This window comes from Nerophis ophidion, linkage group LG07 (assembly GCF_033978795.1).
Source record: "Nerophis ophidion isolate RoL-2023_Sa linkage group LG07, RoL_Noph_v1.0, whole genome shotgun sequence".
NCBI classification, from domain to species: domain Eukaryota; kingdom Metazoa; phylum Chordata; class Actinopteri; order Syngnathiformes; family Syngnathidae; genus Nerophis; species Nerophis ophidion.
The window spans coordinates 59,032,279-59,053,462 of NC_084617.1; the positions used below are offsets into that span (position 1 = coordinate 59,032,279).

At 39.8% G+C, this 21,184-nt stretch overlaps 1 protein-coding gene across 6 annotated transcripts in view; it reads left to right on the forward strand.

Annotated features, from left to right (window-relative positions):
• Positions 1-21,184, forward strand: part of tcf7l1b (transcription factor 7 like 1b) — a 68,006-nt gene that overhangs the window by 21,674 nt on the left and 25,148 nt on the right. For 2 of the 6 annotated variants that reach the window (XM_061906732.1, XM_061906734.1), the window contains exon 4: positions 13,849-13,962. The exons of 2 other annotated variants lie outside the window; for them this stretch is intronic. In XM_061906732.1, coding sequence (XP_061762716.1) covers positions 13,849-13,962 — 114 coding nt within the window. The remainder of the gene's footprint in view (positions 1-13,848; positions 13,963-21,184) is intronic. 2 more of the 6 variants (XM_061906735.1, XM_061906736.1) reach the window with 1 other exon arrangement.

Below are 21,184 nucleotides of genomic sequence, written 5' to 3' on the forward strand. Positions count from 1 at the left end.
TCTCATCTCCACGAGCATGCCGATGCTGACTAATAAACAAGATAGAAAAAGGTGTCCACCTCAAAATAACCTTATGGTGTAAACCTATTTAAAACCAAGTAAAGCGCCACACATCTTTTGGTTAATGTGGTTATTTGAGTCCTGAGCAGACACTCTCTCCCTCCACAGAGTGTCTAGTTTCAGATGTCACTCAGAGCTTTGTTTGCCCCCCAGGGTGAAGGGTTAGAGGCCAAGGTTCAGGGCCAGTTGGCTGAGTGGCCACAAAAGCCCAGGCTATCCTCGGCACATCCGATCCCTTCTTCAACACCAGCGTTCTCCCACAATGAAGGGATCAGCTTGCAACATTTGCCTTTTCTTATTATAATGGGGAATTCATTTCACTTATGTTACAATGTAATAAGGGTAAAGTTTCAAAATGAGGTCAGAAATCTGGTTTAGATTTGAGGCTTGATACTTTGAGTACAAACCTGGGCAACGTGTTGCACTTCCTTGTTTGGAGTTGTTCCAAAATGTTTGTCATCCAGCTTCTGTGCTGATTTATAATCCATAGAAACATGCTTTATCTTGCATTCTTCATCTATTTTAAACATTTACTGTATATTTGTGTGACTCTCTCTACCTTTGTCAGCCTCAATTTTACAGAGCCGAACTTCAGAAAAAATTTGTACCGGGTTGTAAAAAAAAAAGGCATCATATTTCCTTTGTTTAAAACACCTCTGAAAGTTTGGGAGCACATAACCTCAACCCTCATCAAACCCCCACCCAGGATCTCAACTTCTGCCTGCCCCGCCACCACCCAAACATGTCCTCCAGCCAGGTTTATTATGCCGTTTCACGCAGACCAAAATTGCAGCTGCAAGGAGAACAATCTGGAGCACATTAGCACAGGCACTGTGATTTATAAATTGTTTCTCAGGCCATAAATCCCTGCTGTAATTGTGCGCAAGCACCCCTCTCCTCCTCCGGTCACTCCCCCTTCACTCTCTCTCTCTCTCTCTCTCTGTCTTTCCCTCAATCTCTTGCTCAGAACCACTTACAGTTCTTGGGTTTAGTCTAATTGTTTGCAGCAGTGTGCAGTTCGGATCGAGTTAAAAGTTTGCTCAATTGTGGCACAGATTTGAACATCCACAAACAGCTCTTTAAGAAAGATAAACCTTCTTAGTTGCATTCTGTTCAAACTGTGAAAGTCATGTTGACGTCAACATTTGATTGTTGGTTTCTGGTTCCTGTTGCACATTCTTGGATTGTGTGTAATTGTATAGGGACTATCCTGAACAAAGTCAGTGGAAATGGAATATTTGCAGCAAAATTACCTTAACGTTCTAATTAGATTGTACCCAAACTAAAATATTGCAGCAGCTGGATTTGCAATGTCAAGTTCAGCCTTGAGTGGTCATTGGTGTGTTTAATGCTGAGGTCTTAAACTTGCGGCCCGTGGGCCCATATTTTATGACTCTCCACTCAACTTCATAGTTGAGTATAATTGTGGCCCGCACACCCCAATAGTTAAATGTATTATGGCAATCTTGAATCCCACTAGAGAGTAACTACAAAATCGGTGCAAACACAAAAATTACAACGCAAAATACATTGAACGTAAAGAGCAACTGGGGAATTCAACAGTGTCAAAATATACAATTTTAAATAAATAAATAAATGATAAATGGGTTGTACTTGTAGAGCGCTTTTCTACCTTCAATGTACTGAAAGCGCTTTGACACTACTTCCACATTTACCCATTCACACACTGATGGAGGGAGCTGCCATGCAAGGAGCTAACCAGCACCCATCAGGAGCAAGGGTGAAGTGTCTTGCTCAGGACACAACAGACGTGACGGTACTAGGTGGGGATTGAACCAGGGACCCTCGGGTTGCGCACGGCCACTTTTCCACTGCGCCACGCCGTCCCTCAAATCAAATTAGACTTTGATAATAACTTAAAGTGGAACCATGGTAAAGGCAAAGGCAAAATAAAAAAAAGTGCAGATTTATTTTAAGGTCTACCATAACTCAGGGTCACTGCTGGCAGTAGTAGTGAACACATTTAGTCACAAGGTTAAAACATGATTCTGAACTGAATACTTTGTAAAGCCCAGCCTCACTCAGATGGTACCATCAGCTGCCCCCAGGTAAATTGAGTTCGAGACACGTGGTTTGTTGAGAGGAGACATATTTCAATTGATGGTAATTAAAATTAAATATCTGTAAGCCTATCAGGTATTGACACTATATATTGTCATTATGCGTAGCAATTTTATGAGGGTAAAAAAGAGAATAAAGACAACAATATAACATTACTAAATAATGCTAAGCCTGGGGCCCTGGGCTGATATTTAAGAAGTCAATAACCGAAAAATAAATGAGAGGGTAACTTTTTTAGCGTCAGTAATCGCCACACACACGCATTCTTCGGCTGCAACAGACAGACCAGTCAATCTTAACAGCCACTGCAGGCGATTGTACTACATGCACATGAATAGTACTGATAACTGCTATAAAACTCTGCATTACCGTATTAAATTAAAAGGATCAGAAAACCGTGAAGGCAGCACGGAGGGGCAGGGGTTAGCGCCCGTGCCTCACAGCAAGAAGGTCCTGGATTAAATTCTGAGGTCTTTCAGTGTGGAGTTTGCATGTTCTCCGTGTGACTGTGCGGGTTCCCTCTGGCTCTGGTTCCCCCCACTCCCAAATACATGCAACTAGAGATAGGCTGATTGGCAACACTGAATTGGCTCTAGTGTGTGAATGCGAGTCTGAATGTTGTCGGTGTATATGTTGGCCCTGTGATGTGGGGGCGACTAGTACAGGATGTACTTTGCTGTCCGCCTGAGTGCAGTTGGGATAGGCTCCAGCCCCCACGTGACTCCGAAAGAGTCAAGCAATAGGAAATGGATGGTTGGACGGAAAAACTGTGATTGACAACTGCACATTGATAAACTTAGGGAAGGACTAGTGTTAGCTTGCTAACCAGCTTAAAGGCCTACTGAAACCCACTACGACCGACCACGCAGTCTGATAGTTTATATATCAATAATAAAATATTAACATTGCAACACATGCCAATACGGCCTTTGTAGTTTACTAAATAGCAATTTTAAATTTCCCGGGAGTTTGTTGAAAACGTCGCGGAATGATGACATGTACGCGTGACGTCACGGACTGTTAGGAAATATTAGCGCTGCGCACACACACGGCTCAAAGTCGTTTGCTTTAACCGCATAATTACACAGTATTTTGGACATCTGTGTTGCTGAATATTTTGCAATTTGTTCAATTAATAATGGAGAAGTCAAAGTAGAAAGATGGAGTTGGGAAACTTTAGCCTTTAGCCACACAAACACACGGTGATTCCTTGTTTAAAATTCCCGGAGGTGAAGCTTTCCTATGGATCAGAGCGGTCAAGCGAACATGGATCCCGACCAAATGTCAACTAGCAGTTTTCGGTGAGAAAAATTGTGGTAAAAAGTCGCCACTTACTGGAGATCAGCTGAGCTTGTGTCGTCCATACAGCTGCCGTCGACTTCCCTCAGACACTAACCTCAAGACACCCGTGGACACACCCTTCCGACTATCAGGTACAATTAAACTCACTAAAACACTAGCAACACAATAGAAAGATAAGGGATTTCCTAGAATTATTCTAGTAAATGTGTCTAAAAACATCTGAATCCGTCCCAATGCAATCGCGTTTTTTATTTTTAACTTGATTTTTTTTTTCTTTTCGTAGTCCGTCGCTATCAATATCCTCAAACACAAATCTTTCATCCTCGCTCAAATTAAATGGGAAAATTGTCGTTTTGTCGGTCCGAATAGCTCTTTTTGTTGGAGGCTCCCATTTAAAACAATGTGAGGATGTGAGGAGCCCTCAAGGGGTGACGTCATCGTCTGCGACATCCGGTAAAGGCAGAGCTTTTCTGTTGCCGACCAAAAGTTGCAAACTTTATCGTCGATGTTCTCTACTAAATCCTTTCAGCAAAAATATGGAAATATCGCAAAATGATCAAGTATGAAACATAGACTGGACCTGCTATCCCCGTTTAAATAAGACAATCTCATTTCAGTAGGCCTTTAAATGGTAACATAAACAAGAGACAATGTATTTTCCCATTAAGAAACGTCATACTCTAAACTTGGATACATTACTGTCCAAACCAGTGGTTCTCAAACTTTTTTCCACTAAGTACCAAGTAGTAGGCCTAAGTATTCATTAGGAACAGGGCAGAGGTTTTATTTAGCAAGTGTGTTATAATATTACACATAGTTTAAACAGTCACATTATGTTTGAATATAGGAGAATAAAAGTGTTACATTACTATATCTAATTAAGTTTTTTTTTTTTGGCTTACCACTAAATTAGGGCCTGCCTACCACTAGTGGTATTTGTACCACAGTTTGAGAATCACTGGTCCAAACAACTAAGCTACAATATTCACATTGAATTAAAAGGCTATGCTGTCTTTACATAAAGTCGTCGATATATAGTCGACAGTTTCCAGTTGAAATAGACGTACATACGTACGTATGTTCAACATGAAGTGAACTTTTGTGACGTCACATAAACCGGAAGTGAAACGAACTAACCGACCAATTTCCATTTATTAAAATCCTAAAATGTTTACAAATTAAAATGGAAAAAGATAAACATATTTAAACATATTTAAACACAGATGTCAAAAATATATGTTTTTTATGGAGCTAGAACAATATCTGATGTTTCTTTTGTCAAGAAAGTATAAAACAGTTTAGTGTGTATACAAGTACTCTTTAAATACTGCAGTAATAATAACTGTGATAACTTTAGTCACAATAACTTTATCTAGCCATTTTATTTATTGTGTTGGTAGTGTATACTTGAGGGTCCCCTACACCCTCCTTCACAGAGACAAAACCTAGTTTGTTTTTTTTGGTTGTGATTTTTATTAAATTGCAAAATTCTGTTAACATGGTATTTTTTTTTGTTGTTGTTTTATTTAACTTGAATACTTAAAAGATGACACTCCAATTCCAATGTTAAAATACACCCAAAATACAAGTGTATAGCATTTGAAAGGGTATACTTGCATTATTATTATGTATTATTTCACGTGTGGTTAATTTGGTCTCAAAAAATAATGGCAATAATATTGTTTATCGGCAGTAATTTGTAGGTCAATATATTGTCGAGCAGAATTTAATATGGGCCCAGGCCTAAATAATGCCTTGGTAAATAAATGCCTTACATTTTACATCCTGTAGCTTTGCTTTTATTTATTCTGACGAAAGAAAATGATGCAAAACTTAACTTTTAGCGGCAACTGTTTTCACAAGGCGGACGCATTAAATGTACAGCCATGTATTGCTCCGACGTGATTCAACGCTGAATATCATACGCGCAGCATGACGAAAACGAAGCCTCTAAATTGCAAGCGAGGACTTAACAAATGTTTGAGGTTTAAAAAATGCTTGGCAGCTATCCAGCACTCCCTGCAATCTGCTGACAATACGCATAGCTAACTCTGGGGAATGTCACGGTAGTAGGTCGGGTGCCGCGTTGAACTGTGGAAGAATGGATTTATGCTATGAGAGAAAAAAAATTCAATTCTATGTCAAAAAAACTTCAGGACATCATATTTTCTTTGCTATTATTTAGTCTAAATGAATTACAACTTGACTGTGACTGGATGATTTATTTTGCAGCAGCTGTGAATGTACTGTAAATTTCTTAAACATATTCTTCTATTTGTGCCGGAATATTCCAAAGTGAACAATGTCCAAGGACTTGAGCGTATACTTGTGGTGTGTGTTTGAGTGGGACAGAGCTGGCGTGCAGGTGGTGGGCAGCAGGCAGACAGCAGAGGTTAGCAGTGGGGTGTTAGGGATGTCAGGTAGTAAAATGTGAGATGAGGCAGGGCCCTGAAGTCTGTGGGCCTGGAGATTTGTGCTCGCACTCGCAGAGCAAACACAGGAGGCATCTGCAGGCAGCTGTGTGTGGGGGGAGGGGCTCCCGCTCGGGACAGGGGGTGGCGTGGGGGGCGATTGGGGAAGCTGGGTGGTGTTAGGTGGTGGTGAAGAGTGGAGGGGAGTGGGGGGTGGACTAGCAGAGTGAACACAATCAGCCCTCTGTTTTCATAAGACTTGTGGTATGTGCGAGCAGAAACAAATGTGTTTAATTTAGGTGTGTTTTTTTTACTTCACAATTTTGCCTTTACTACACCCACGTTTGCCCACCTCACTGCTTCGGTCAACACTGCCTTGCCTGATTTGTTTCAACGACTCTCTTTTACGGAAGTTTACTTGAAAGAAGAGCCAAGAAAAATCACCTACTGTCCTCCGTCAGAAAAAAACCTAAGATGGGGGCTGTGGGCTTGCGGAATGATCACTTCGCTGTGGTATTTACTCTGTTCAGTGTGAGGGGGGCTTATCATTACCTCTAATGCCTCGGCAGGAAACTCTGCATTATATCAGTCTGGGTTCAGTTTAAAATTAAAAGTTCTCACTTGTGGGTCACCGGCGTCGACTTGAAAGCGCACACTCATACGATATTGTAAGGCCATTTCTACACTTAGTCGTTTAACCTCTTAAACGAATAATTATTTAGCCTAAACCCCCTGTCAGCCACACAAAACCAGCGTTTAAAGTCCCCTTCCTCGGACAATTTTTACACGGGTCAATAAGCCATGTAATTCTTGAATCTCCGGCACTTGGCTTTGTATGGACTCATTGATGGTTTACAAAGTGAATTTGGAGAGGAAGTGATGCCAGAAAGACCACACCCACACAGGAAGTGAAATCAGAGCGCAACACAGCCAGCTTCATAATAAAATGGTTCTAGGTAAACACTGGAAATATGAAGACCAGTCATCCAGACATGTCCGTGTTTCTCCTTCTTCTAAATGTACAGACGCTTGTGGAAATAAAAAATAAAACATGAATACCTTAAGAGAAAGCGATTGGAGCTATTTGGGATACAACACTTCTCAGACGGCAAGAGAACTTTCCAATGTCCGGCCGGGTCAGCTGTGTTTGTACTTACCGAAAAACTTTGTCCATTTGTCAAAAGAGAGAACGAGAATGCGAGCTCCTTGAATGTGAGAAAAAAGATAGCGTGTTATTTTCATTACCTGGCCATAGAGGAAAACGGTAAAGCAGACTGTATTAGTTATTCTCCGCTATGTATGTCGCGGACTCAACGTCTCGGTCCGGTGTACATAAAGTCACCAAAAATGAATGGACAATAAAGGTGACGGCAAAACAGTGAGGAGTGTCCTGACCAGATATCTAGATCCCCAGTTTAATTAATGTTAAATGTTCATTATCACATTGATTACGTGTCTAATAAAGATTTGATTAATTTATGATGGCTCAGGTGGGACTCACAACAATAGGGTCCCACAGCACACTGGATTCCAGTTAATTGAAACACCACAACACTGGATATTGTTCAGATAAGTTACATTTAAGAACTTGCACACAAAGCAACACTGGAGATAACTATGATGTGAGCATTTTCCGTGCATGCGTACTAGGTCACATTGCTCCGGTGGACGGAGGGGGACAGGGGTATTAAAGGTGGCATTGTTGTGTGTGGACACAGATAAGGTTAGGTGTGATTTACCTTGGATAACCTTATCCAGCGTAGTGTAAACGGGGCCTAAGTGGAGCTTCGATATAAACCTCCAGCCGAGATGCTGCTAACCACCTTGTGCTCTGGAGTTAATTATACAGACATTTACGGCTGTGAATTTCAATGCAACGAGCCTACTCCCTGAACAATAAAAAGTTGTGTTCCTGTGGAACTAGACAAACAAAGCCACAGGATACAAAAAGTGACGACACCTCTGACACTGAAGGTGTAGCCTGTCTTGACATGAGAGCACGCTGACACCGAGCAGTGTTGCTGACAATTGAAACCAGATTTTTCAGGTATAAGAAACCACATAACTAACTTCTTATAATTGACTTGAACAGCTTTACACGCTCCTCTTTCTTTATGAGATGGCCTTGCTCATACCAGATGCATAATTACCTTCTTAAGGTATGCAGTTAGCTCTACATGGCTGGTCGCTGCGCTCCTTAACACAATAACTCACTTATTCCTCGCTTAAACTCCAGGTAAATATCTTTGCTGTAATTACATGTGAGTTAAATGATCTGAAAGTCAGCTAGTTAGAGTCGCTGCTGGGTTTAAAAGCACATGTGAGCTCCGAGGTACCACGCTAAAGCTGTGGATACAGGAAGCAATAACTCAGGATTGTGTCATGCAAAAGGAAAAAAAAAAAATCCTGCAGAAGTTGCTTGAGTTGCAGAAATTCTAACTCACTGGGTTACAGTGTTAAAGAAGCTCTTTTTGGGGTTGGGTTTATATTGGCCTTGTATTTTGGTCGTGCTGTTTTATTACTGAAACAACAGTAAATTACAAAATAATCAACCTGCGAGCCAGTTTGGAATATGTGTAAGTACCTCACACATTTCTTTTGTGTAATAGTTAGGACATATGACACTGCTGTTTACTGTTACAACAAACATTGTTTCCTCCTAATATTCTGAACTCATCTAAAGATGTCTGAGGTGCAAGCGGATAGATTGTATCCACCTTAGAAATCTCGGAAAAACCTTGAAGCTGTGTCGTTAGGACCTCCCTCGCACTGCCTCCCCTCTTCACTCTCCTCTCTCCCTAATAGTTCTTTTGTGTACAAGAGCATGTTAAGAGGCCAATGAGCCTGGCCCTAATAGGCCATGTTACCATAGAAACCACAGCACTCTGGATGTCTGACCTTTGACCCATTTTTTTTACTGGCTGTGAATAAGAGTGCAGAACGACCAAGCAGGTCACAATAGAGGCCCGGCAAACCGAGGGAATGTCCCTGACATAGTCACTTAACTTCATTCCTCAATAGGCCAATGGGCACTTCAAATGTGGTAGCCATTAGCAGGATGCTATCTCCGACAGAGTTCCATGGGCTTGTCAGGGTTATTATTACGGGGCCTCGAAAGAAAAAGAGCCATATAATTTGGCACATGTAGTAAAAGAGTCAATGCAATTGAAGGGAAGCCAAAATGCACAACAATGTTTACATGACATGTTTATGTTGACAGAATAGGCTTAGTTTCTACTCCGCCTTCTAAATTTGTTTGTTGTTTCTGTCTTTTTGTATCGTCTTTGTAGATAGCCTTAATAAATGGCTTCCTCCTCAACTAATCTACTTACTTCATGGTGACGGGATAAGAGGGTCTGGTGGCCATTCAAAATGTTGCTGTGGCCCAATAGGGCTTTGCAGGCCTGACCAGATGAGCTGCTTGTCGTTTCCCCATCAATTACACACTAATTAGCACAATGACTGCCGAGGTTTGCTTAAGAATTGTCAATGTAATTGCCGCTAATGTTGGCAAACAATGAGTCTTAATGCAAACTTGGAGACAAGGCGGGGGCTACTCATCACAGTTTCTTTGTCATGAAAGCTTTAATTGTGTTTCATGCATAGATCAGCTTGGGGTGGCAATAGCCGTGCATAAGCAGGTGATATCAGCAGAGCAAACCAGGGAGGGACTGTTGTGTCGGGGCCTGACAGGACTATTGTCTGGAGCTGCTGTTCATATGGGCAGGGAATGGTAATTAACACCTCAGCCAAACAGCAAGCTGTGTGGCCCATTTGTTTTCTGTTGGGGGCTAAAAGAAAACAATGGGGAGGGGTTCGCCACACAGTAGGTGATTGACATTATCTGCTGGAGCGATCCGTGAAGGCATTCCTGCTGCTATGCTATTCACTGCAAGTTAGGCGAAGCCATTTCACAAGCGTGGGGCCTCGTTTGAGCCGCCACTTTGCACACATTCACTCTTTTATTTGCTCTTTGACTTTGTCTGATTGGATTTGAGCCGCAAGCACCGAAAGCTTTTAAACTCCTATTGTAGTTTTGTATACGATTTTTGATTGCATTCTAAAAATGTGTGTGATTTTGACATTAAAATAGAAGGTTTCTCCATGAAATATGAGGTTAGTTGCTTGCAAAGATTGCACTGTCCCTCTGGCAGAGTGTGTGGCTGAGTTTGACAGCTAAAGTCCTGACATCTGTCTTTTTTCTACACTGTGATGTTGGCCTAGAGTATGGCACTGCACATTTCAGAGATGACAAAGACTGTTGGCTAAGTTTTTCAGTACTACCAGAGCAGTGGAACAATTACAACCCAACTCTGGCAGGCCACATGCCCCAGAACATATGTTGTATTTTCTCTTCAAAAAGCCAAAGGGCTCCAGCGTTGCCTTTCTGGAAAAAAATCAGTGGCATCTTTGCCACCTTTGTCACATTTGGGTCCTGTTAAAGTAGCACATTGACTGATGTCTATTCTGAATGTTGGAGGCTGCAGGCAAAGCTGGAAGACAATGAGAGAATTCAGAAGCAAATTTCTTTCAGTTGTCTGTCCGAGTCTATACAGCGATGCTTCCAGCTCCTATGCTGAACCAGACATGTCTATGGAGCTCAACCATATGTCCATTCCAGTTGTATGTGATAAAAATAAAATGTGTTTTAATTCTCAGGCATGTAAAATGTCTGCCAAAATGTGGAAGTCTTGGTTTTTAAACTTTAATTTTCATGTCTAAATATCACTTCTGCATTTTTTTTTTTTGTGAAATGTCAGTAAAAATATGATCCAAACCAAATTTTTCAATGCTTGCTTCAGCCGCAGGTAGTCGCTGTGCCTTTTGCCTAAACACCGCTCTGGGTTGCAGGACAGGGAAACAATCAGGAGCACCGAACCAAGCGTGCTGGATAACTAACCATCTAGATAGCTTACGTGTTGTCGCCACAGTTTGCTCTGCGACCCACAACGTTGACGGCTGACCACTTTTCTGCTAATCTTTATTGGATGATTACAATCCGAACAATGTTTTTCCGAACCACTTGTCTTTCTAGAGCAGGGGTCCCCAAACTACGGCTTGGCGGGCCAAATGCGGCCCACCAGCGTTCTAAATCTGTGCCGTGGGAAGTCTCATTTTAAAAAAATGTGTCCTTTCTAATCTATTTTCTACCGCTTGTTACTCTCGGGGTCTCCTAGCCGCACACACACACACCAGCCCCCAGCCAAGTTTTTTCAACCCAATGCGGACCACGAGTCAAAAAGTTTGGGTACCCCTGTTCTAGAGCATTCATTAGTAGCCAGTGAGAAGGAATATTTTTCACGTGACAGATTGTAAACAGATGTCACAACACCGGAAGTATATTACCCGAGGGGGCGTGGCTAGAGGATAGAGTTGCCAAATGGAAACTGTTTTCTGAGTTCCTTGCATGCATGTCATATAATTTTACATGACATTTTCAATGATAACAATGTTAGTAATTAAGTAAAAATCTACTAAAAAAACAAAACTATGTTGTACATTACATGGGAAATTTAAGTTTCAAAAAGACAGCCAAACGAGTTTGGTAGATAAGAATGAATGTATGGGTAAAATATAGCGTAGAAATGCACCTAATTGCAGAAAATGTAGTCTCGTTTTTCAAGATTTTCTTTCAACGTTTTCTTGGCAGCACTTTGTGCTGATAGAAATGTTCCTCTTTTTCCCCCTCAATTTGTATCTTTGTTTTTCAAAGAGTGCTCAGATCCCTAAATTCTAGTCTCTATAAATCAAAAATTTGTCCCAACATTTTTTAGCACAACGCATTTTCACTACCTCACAATTTATTGTCACTTGTTTTCTAGACAACTCACTTCTCGTTATAACCCTGCACCTTGTCTAATGTGTTAGTGAGTGGCATGCTGCTGTAGGCCCAGTAGTAAATGCGACTGTGAGCGACTAGGAAGTGTGTGAACAGTTGCTCCTTTGGGCACTGTGGCAATTAAAAGAAAGGTAGGTGCTCGGAAAAAAAGGGCCTGCGGGCACGCTCCTCATTCTTGGCAGAAAGCTGTCAAAAAAGGGATGGATTGGGTAAGGGAGTCATGGTGGGCAGGGTTGGGCCCAAACAAATGCTCACAATAGCACTTGTTTCATTTGTGGTAAGCCTCATGATTGACACAGATTAGACGAGGAGAGCTGTATGTATTGTTTTTGATTTTCTCTCCATAGTGTAGCATTCATTAGGCACCATGCACACAGTGGCAGAAAGTTTCAATAGTGAGCTAGCAGCCTCTAAAAGCGACTGCCTTCTGACAGTTGTATGGACTTGGGCCCATTAGTTGGAACCTACAATTCAGGGCTGCACAGTATAGTGAGGAGGGCTGATGTCAAGAAATTCCCCCCTTTTTTGAAGAGAAAAAGGGTTCCCTTCCCCCTTCCCCGATACTCTGTTGGACCCCAGCTGTCAGGAAACAATACCCTCCGCCTGCCCGACAAACTCATTCCTGAAAATGTTTTTTCTACCTCTTCTCTCTTTTCTCCCCCTGCTATAATGCTTTTTCCATTTTTAACCCACAGCCATCCAAGCTTCCTTCCTCCTTACAAACTAGAGTGATGAATAGCGTTTTGAAATTCCAAACGTGAAAGCATGACTCCTCCAGCTAGCTTGTTTGTCATCATTTATCCTGCACCAACTTTGCAGATATTTTTTTACTGGCCTTGTCATTGAATACCTCTAAGGCAGGGATATTCAACTAAATTGTTTTGAAGGCCACATTTCCAGAAATGCACTATTTTGTATATTCCAGGGAATCAGCATTCTCTACATTTGATTTTAGTGTATTTATTTTGTGGGAGTTACAGTGGCTGTTTTAAGAACCTTGTGCAAAAATGATAGTCATGTCTGTGACAGCACGCTAGTATTTTTGGAATCTGGTACAAAAATGTTAGTCTCTGAAGTTTTTTCAACTGAACTTGCGGACAACCAGTTGAATAGACCAAATTATGAAAAAGGGGAGGACTTAAAATGAAACCTTAAATAACACTACCAGTATAACTGAAGACGTTGAACAAAAGACTGTAAATGAAATAAACATGCTACAGCAACACCTCAGTGACATAAATCACATCACCAAAACAAATGTAATTGCTGAAAAGGATAAAGAGTACTTAAAGGGGTACCTTTAAGAATGCCTCAATTATTTAAATCACACGTTTGGCTTCCAGTGTCCTTTGTTTGCGAGCAAGGTAAAAATATCAATGCAAGGATTTACCAATGTGTTTACATTGGTCCAAGGTCCTCTATACAACAGGAGCACTCTGGTGTTTTTAGGCATTTGCTTCAAAATTGCTTGTCTCCCAAGTTTTGAACTAAACTCGGGGAATATGGTGTCATGCCATGGCTGGATTTGGCTGCTGGGCCGCCAGTTATACAGCCCTGCTCTAAATTGTCACGTCTAATCCAATTTCATGCTGTTGGTACTCAGAGATCCATTAGCACAAATATTGACAGAATTAAAAGAAAACGTGCACTTTGATACCCTCTTCTTAGTACATGGCCATGGATGAGCCGAGAACAACTTACCATAGAATTAATTTGAAATTTTCCCAGGGAAAAAATCCACAACATGCATGACAAACTGCTGTAAGTGGTATTTAAAGTGATTGATAAACCAGATGGTTGAGACATGCTTTTCAAATTCTGGCTTCATGCTAACTCGATTGCTGGAGGACAGAAAGTGTTCAGCTTGTTGCATTGAGCAATAAATCAAAAGCCAAGTAGAAAAAAAAATACATGAGAAGAGAGCTCTTTCTCTGTGGCTAGGTGTTCAGCATGACTGAACACAAACAATTACAAAACCTTGATAACTTCGATATGTTTGGAAAATACTAGTACTGAAGGAAGAGGCACAGAAAGGCAAATCAATTGAGACAGTTTCACAAAAGCCACATTATTGCATCTAATATTTCTGTGTGCTAGTCTTGCAATAAGATGCGTGCCTTTCCTTTAATCTGCTATTGTTACTCTCACCCACAGTACCTGCAGATGAAATGGCCTCTTTTGGATGTTCCCGGCTCTGCAGGACTCAAAGATTCCCGATCTCCTACACCAGGCCATTTAGTGAGTGCGCACAGAAACAGCTGCTGTGAAGTAAACACCTTAATTGAAATATTGCAACGATTTATGGTGACATTTGAACTTTTAAATAGTTACTGTGTTAATTGTCCGTGCTTCAGACAAAAATAAAGATTTGCCTGACAAAAAGGGTGCACAAAGTGGAGAATGAAAGTCCCAAATTCTGCATAAAATAATGTCTGAAAATATGTCCTTTTGTGTTTGCTACTAGTACGATGTTTTCTCAAAACTACATCCTAAGGACATTGATCAAATTAGCAAACCAATCATGTATGTTTATTTTGGGAATTCATTTACAGCAAAGGAAGTAAATGCTTCAATCAGGGATGTTAGCACTATTTGAGAAAAAAAAGGAACATTATGGAAAAAATGAGAAACAACTCTATTAGCACAAAGTGATGCCACACAAACCCTATAAGACCATTTCAAAAATCAAGACATTTTCTGCAATTAGGTGCATTTATACACTTTATTTTACCTTTTAGATTTATTGTCATCTTCCAACCTGTTTTGGCTTTATTTTGACACTTGCAATGTAATGTATCACAGCCTTTTTAGCTTTTTTTTAACTAAATAATTTACTAACATTACCGTATTTTTCGGATTATAAGTCGCACCTGCTGAAAATGCACAATAAAGGAAAAAAACATATATAAGTCGCACGGGAGTATAAGTCGCATTTTTAGGGAAATTTATTAGATAAAACCCAACACCAAGAATAGACATTTGAAAGGCAATTTAAAATAAATAAAGAATAGTGAACAACAGGCTGAATAAGTGTACGTTATATGACACATAAATAACCAACTGAGAAGGTGCCTGGCATGTTAACATAACATATTATGTTAAGAGTCATTCAAATAACTATAACATTTAGAACATGCTATACGTTTACCAAACAATCTGTCACTCCTAATTGCTAAATCTGATGAAATCTTATACGTCTAGTCTCTTACGTGGATGAGCTAAATAATATTATTTGATATTTTACGGTAATGTGTTAATAATTTCACACATAAGTCGCTCCTGAGTATAAATCGCACCCCCGGCCAATTTATGAAAAAAACTGCGACTTACAGTCTGAATAATATGGTACTGTCATTGAAAATGTAATACAAAAATTCTATAACATGCATGCAAAGAATGTAGAAAACGTTTCTCATTTGGCAACTCTATCCTGTAGCCACGCCCCCTCGGGTGATATACTTCCGGTTTAGTGACCTCTGTTTACACTCCGTCATGTAAACAATATACTTTCTCACCGGATACTAAAGCATACTCTAGAACAGGGGTCACCAACGCGGTGCCCGCGGGCACCAGGTCGCCCGTAAGGACCAGATGAATCGCCTGCGGGCCTGTTTTAAAAATAGCTCAAATAGCAGCACTTACCAGTGAGCTGCCTCTATTTTTTAAATTTTATTTATTTACTAGCAAGCTGGTCTCGCTTTGCTCGACATTTTTAATTCTAAGAGAGACAAAACTCAAATAGAATTTGAAAATCGAAGAAAATATTTTAAAGACTTGGTCTTCACTTGTTTAAATAAATCAATTTTTTTTTCTTTGCTTCTTCTAACTTTCAGACAGACAATTTTAGAGAAAAAAATACAACCTTAAAAATGATTTTAGGATTTTTAAACACATATACCTTTTTACCTTTTAAATTCCTTCCTCTTCTTTCCTGACAATTTAAATCAATGTTCAAGTAAATTAATTTTTTTTATTGTAAAGAATAATATCCATCCATCCATTTTCTACCGCTTATTCCCTTTCGGGGTCGCGGGGGGCGCTGGCGCCTATCTCAGCTACAATCGGGCGGAAGGCAGGTTACACCCTGGGCAAGTCGCCACCTCATCGCAGGGCCAACACAGAGAGACAGACAACATTCACACTCACATTCACACACTAGGGCCAATTTAGTGTTGCCAATCAACCTATCCCCAGGTGCATGTCTTTGGAAGTGGGAGGAAGCCGGAGTACCCGGAGGGAACCCACGCAGTCACGGGGAGAACATGCAAACTCCACACAGAAAGATCCCGAGCCTGGATTTGAACCCAGGACTGCAGGAACTTCGTATTGTGAGGCAGACGCACTAACCCCTCTCCCACCGTGAAGCCCTGTAAAGAATAATAAATACATTTTGATTTAATTCTTTATTTAACGTCTGTTTTTTCGACGAAGAATATTTGTGAAATATTTCTTCAAACTTATGATTAAAATTCAAAAAAAATATTCTGGCAAATCTAGAAAATCCGTAGAATCAAATTTAAATCTTATTTCAAAGTCTTTTGAATTTCTTTTAAAATTTTTGTTCTGGAAAATCTAGAAGAAATAATGATTTGTCTTTGTTTAAAATATAGCTTGGTCCAATTTGTCATATATTCTAACAAACTGCAGATTGGATTTTAACCTATTTAAAACATGTCATCAAAATTCTAAAATGAATCTTAATCAGGAAAATTAGAGATAGGCACCAGTGCCCCCCGCGACTCCTAAATGGAATAAGCGGTAGAAAATGGATGGATGGATGGGTTCCATAAATTATTTTTTTAATCTTTTCAAAACGATTCAAATTAGCTAGTTTTTCTCTTCTTTTTTTCGGTTGAATTTTAAAGAGTCGAAATTGAAGATAAACTATGTTTCAAAATTTAATTTTCATTTTTTTTCCTGTTTTCTCCTCTTTTAAACCGTTCAATTAAGTGTTGTTGTCATCATTTATTCTCTACAAAAAACCTTCCGTAAAAGGAAAAAAAATGTACGACGAATGACGGACAGAAATACCCATTTATATATATATATATATATATATATATATATATATATATATATATATATATGTATATTTATTTATTAAAGTTAAATTGAGTAAATTGGCTATTTCTGGCAATTTTTTAAGTGTGTATCAAACTGGTAGCCCTTCGAATTAATCAGTACCCAAGAAGTAGCTCTTGGTTTCAAAAAGGTTGGTGACCCCTGCTCTAGAACTACAACTGGATCTTAACAAACAGTGTTCGGATTTTAATCATTCAAATGGGGATTAGCAACAAAGTGGACAGCCGTCAGAGTTGTGGCTTGGTGAGCAAACAGAACCGACAACAAGTAAGCTTGCTATATGGTTATCTAACTAGCGAGCTTGTTTAGGTGTTGCTGGATGTCTCCCCGTCCTGCAACTCAGTGCGGTGTTTGGACAAAAGGAACAGCGAGTATCTGCGGCTGAAACAAGCGTTTGACAAATTTTGTTTGGATTGTATTTTTATTGATATATTATTTAAAAAAGCGGAAGTGATATTTTGATGTTAAAATCAATGTTAAAAAACGAGGATAGCCACGTTTTTGCAGAAATTTCCCATGCCTGTTCAAACAAACTACCACCATAATGTAGTTATGTTTATTAACAAATGTGTTGTCCGGATTTGAATCCCCTGGTTCACATCAGCTTTCACTAGCTGCAGCCGCCAGAGGCAAACTGCTGACTGCTCTGTCTGTCTGTACGGCAATAACTCAATTTCTTTCATAAAACTCTCAAGTTTGACTCTTGATGCCTGTCTTGAACTTTCCCATACAGGTGTAAACCAGACCTTATGGTGTCTTAGTGCAGTTAGACATTGTGTGGCGTCCACAGACCGTTTGGTTTGTGTTTGGGCTTTGACATGTGGGACAGTAAACATTAGACCAAGTTTTTCTATGGTTTTAGCTTTGCATGCAGTTCTTGGCATCTATTAAGGTTCTCTCACCTGTTTGATTGTATTGATAGGGAGGTCATGCCAGGAACCACGTGAGGTTAGAGTCACACTTAAGTAAAGAAGTTGTTGTGACTCAGCTGCTTGACCTTGGATTCCCTTTTAAAACATGCTTGCTGAGTTTGTGGTTGTTTTCCTGAATCCCATAATTGCTGTAATGCACATGACAAAGTCCTCATTGAGTGTTGTCAATGGGAATCTGTTTTGGAGGGGATAATGTTAGTTCATGGGAACAGTTGCTTCAGGAGAAAGCAATGATAAATATCTTATCAGAAAAAACCCTGACCTGACAGTGACCAGAATGAAAACTTTTAAATACAGGGTTTTGAATTTAATGATATTAAAGCCAAAATGACTTATGATTTCCTAAATTGGAAATTATACTACTTTTTAGTGTTATTATCATAATGCCTAAGAATTAAAATATTCTAATTGTAATATTCACTTTCACCAAGGATTGCTAGGGTTTGCCTCTCTGTCAGTTAGTCTGCAAAATAACTCAAAAGACTTGTGGGTAGATTTGGATGAAACTTTCCAAGATGGAATCAGAAACAATTGATTACATTTTGGGGCCGATCCGCACCATTTCTACGATGTTACATTATGGTTACGATATGGGTTTCAACCTCTGTGTGTGTATGCTACTGGCTCTGCAGAGACAAAGATAGTGTATAACTGACAAGGGGGTTCGCCCCCTTTCTTTTATTCCGCTGTAGATAGCGAGAACAATTATGGGCAGCTTTTAATCAAACTTTCATGAAATGTCCAAAATGGGATAAGGAACAAGTCATTACATTTTGGGGCTGATCTGGATCTTATCTACTACGTTACCTTAAGTTTACGTTATAAGTCTCAGCCTCTGTGTGTGTGCGCACTTCCACCCACAGTGACAAAGAGAGTAAATGAATGACAAGAGGCTTCACTCCTTTTATTTCCTTCAACTATAGGTAGCTCAAAAAGTTAAGGGTACATTCTGATAAAAATTTCAGGAAATGTCAGAAATTACATTAGGACAGTGGTGGTCAAACTTTTTGGCTCAGGGGCCACATTGACTTAAAATTTGACGGACAGGCCGGGCGAGCACATGATGCATTTCAAAGCATATCATATCTGTTGCAACTAAGAGTAAACTTCTCAAACATGGGCTATTTAATTATAATACATACATTTTCAATAATATCATACCAGAACATCAAAGAAACATTACAATGATTTTACAGGGTTAACACTTGCATTTGCCTTCAGTGGGGGCATTGTGTTGATCACCCTTTTTTGCCAGTGCGTCAAAGTCTAGTATCAGTTTTCTTGTGGCAATTTTCAAAAAAGATCTTTGCTCAATTCTGTTGTAATAATTGGTGGGCCGGATTAAAAAGACCAACAGGCCGGATGTGGCCCTCCAGCCATAGTTTGCCCATCCTTGCATCAGTAGCAAGTGATTACATTTTGGGGGTGATCTGGATCACCATTTGGATTTAGGACTTTTTTTTACTATTGGGAGGAAGGGCCTGGCAGTCCATCTTTTATAGTTAAATTATATTACTCACAAACATAAGGCTGGGAATGTCAGATTACCTCAGGATATGATAAGATCTCAATATGGCGGTAGTGCCATTATTGATATGTTGCTTTTAACCTCCCACATATCCATGTGTTTATGGGGCTGTAACCAGAACTAAGAACTTACTTTAACATCCAGCATTGTCTCATCCTAGAGATGTAACAATATTAAAATTTCATATCACGGTTATTGTGACCACAATGATCATGGTTATTATTATTATTGAATGTGTTAAAAAAATACTTATACACACATTTAAATCTTTGAACCAGGTTTTATTTAAACAATTAAATAAATAAATGGGTTGTACTTGTATAGCGCTTTTCTACCTTCAAGGTACTCAAAGCGCTTTGACACTACTTCCACATTTACCCATTCACACACACATTCACACGCTGATGGAGGGAGCTGCCATGCAAGGCGCCAACCAGCACCCATCAGGAGCAAGGGTGAAGTGTCTTGCTCAGGACACAACGGACGTGACGAGGTTGGTTCTAGGTGGGATTTGAACCAGTGACCCTTGGGTTGCGCACGGCCACTCTCCCACTGCGCCACGCCGTCCCTATTGAATAAAATAGTATGACACACAATACACTTTCATTGGTAGAAGGAATATTGAATATTTTTCTGGCTTCTTATGAAACATATTTTTATTTAAGTGTTTAAATGTGTCCATCTTCTTCAGTTTTAAATAAAAATATAAATAAAAAGTATAGCTCGATTACTGAGTCCAAGATAGCAGAGTCTGTAGGTTTAATGTACACAATTGAATGGTTTAGTGTCTCAGACAGGAATGTGTTTATACATGTTGTTTCTTATTGGAGAAAGACGTTAACGCCTCTTGTTTTCATGTTAGCATTTAAGCAAGCTAATGAGCTAACCCGACTATAATTTTCTAGTAAATGAGCAGTATCACCGGGCTGTGAGTTTATCAAAGTGTTATCAATCACTGTTTTAAGATCATTTCAATCTACAACAGTAATAGTAACTGTCAGAAGTTTTATCGCGGTTTATCATTATACCGTTTATCGTTATATCCCTATCCCTTTCACACTAAAAAAAGCCAAACTGAGTCCATACTTTTTAATGAAACAACTTCAATGCATCAGTTAAACTCTAGCCTTGAGTCTGCCATATTAGCGTCTTTGTGTTTTTGATTCTTCTGGGATTCAAGCCCAGTTATTAACTATTTGTGTGAGGTAAGGCCATTGAACATGTAAACAGTGACTTGACTCTGTCAGGGGGAGATGAATCGTTAGGTTGAATATCACTATAGTTCGCCATACGGATATTTTGTTAAACTCCAAAAAGTGAGGGATATTCCGCTTTCAGGTCACCTTATAGGAAACATTTCACCAAAGGTGTGTGATCCATAATTTGACCAAAAAAGTGCAATGATTTGATGATGTTATGATTACCTCCACCAGGAGGTACATATAATCGACCAAATGTATTTGTCTGTCAGTTAGTTAGTTACAGTAGTTAACAACATAACTCAAAAAGTGCAGTAATCAGATTTTGTGGGTGATATCGATCATTTCTACTACATTACCTTACGTTTACGTTATTTGGCTTAACTTCGGTGCGAGTGTTTGCTAGTGGCCCCTGTGCCGCCTCCATCGAAAGAGTCAAAGAGTCAAAGAGTGTGTGTGACTGACAAGAGGGTTCACTACGTTTATTTCAAGATAAGTGCCGATTTTACTTTGAATCTTCAGACAATGTCTGAAATGAGATAAAAGACAAGTGATGACATTGGTTGATTTAGTTTTTTGTGGCTGGGGAAAGGGAAGTCTGGGTTTCCCTGCTTAGGCTGTTGCCCCCACGACCCGACCTCGGATAAGCGGAAGAAGATGGATGGATGGATATATAAAATTGGGACATATGGGTTGGTGGAGTTATGCGCTTTCTGGGTATTTGTTTAAGTTACATTTGTGTTTTCCTG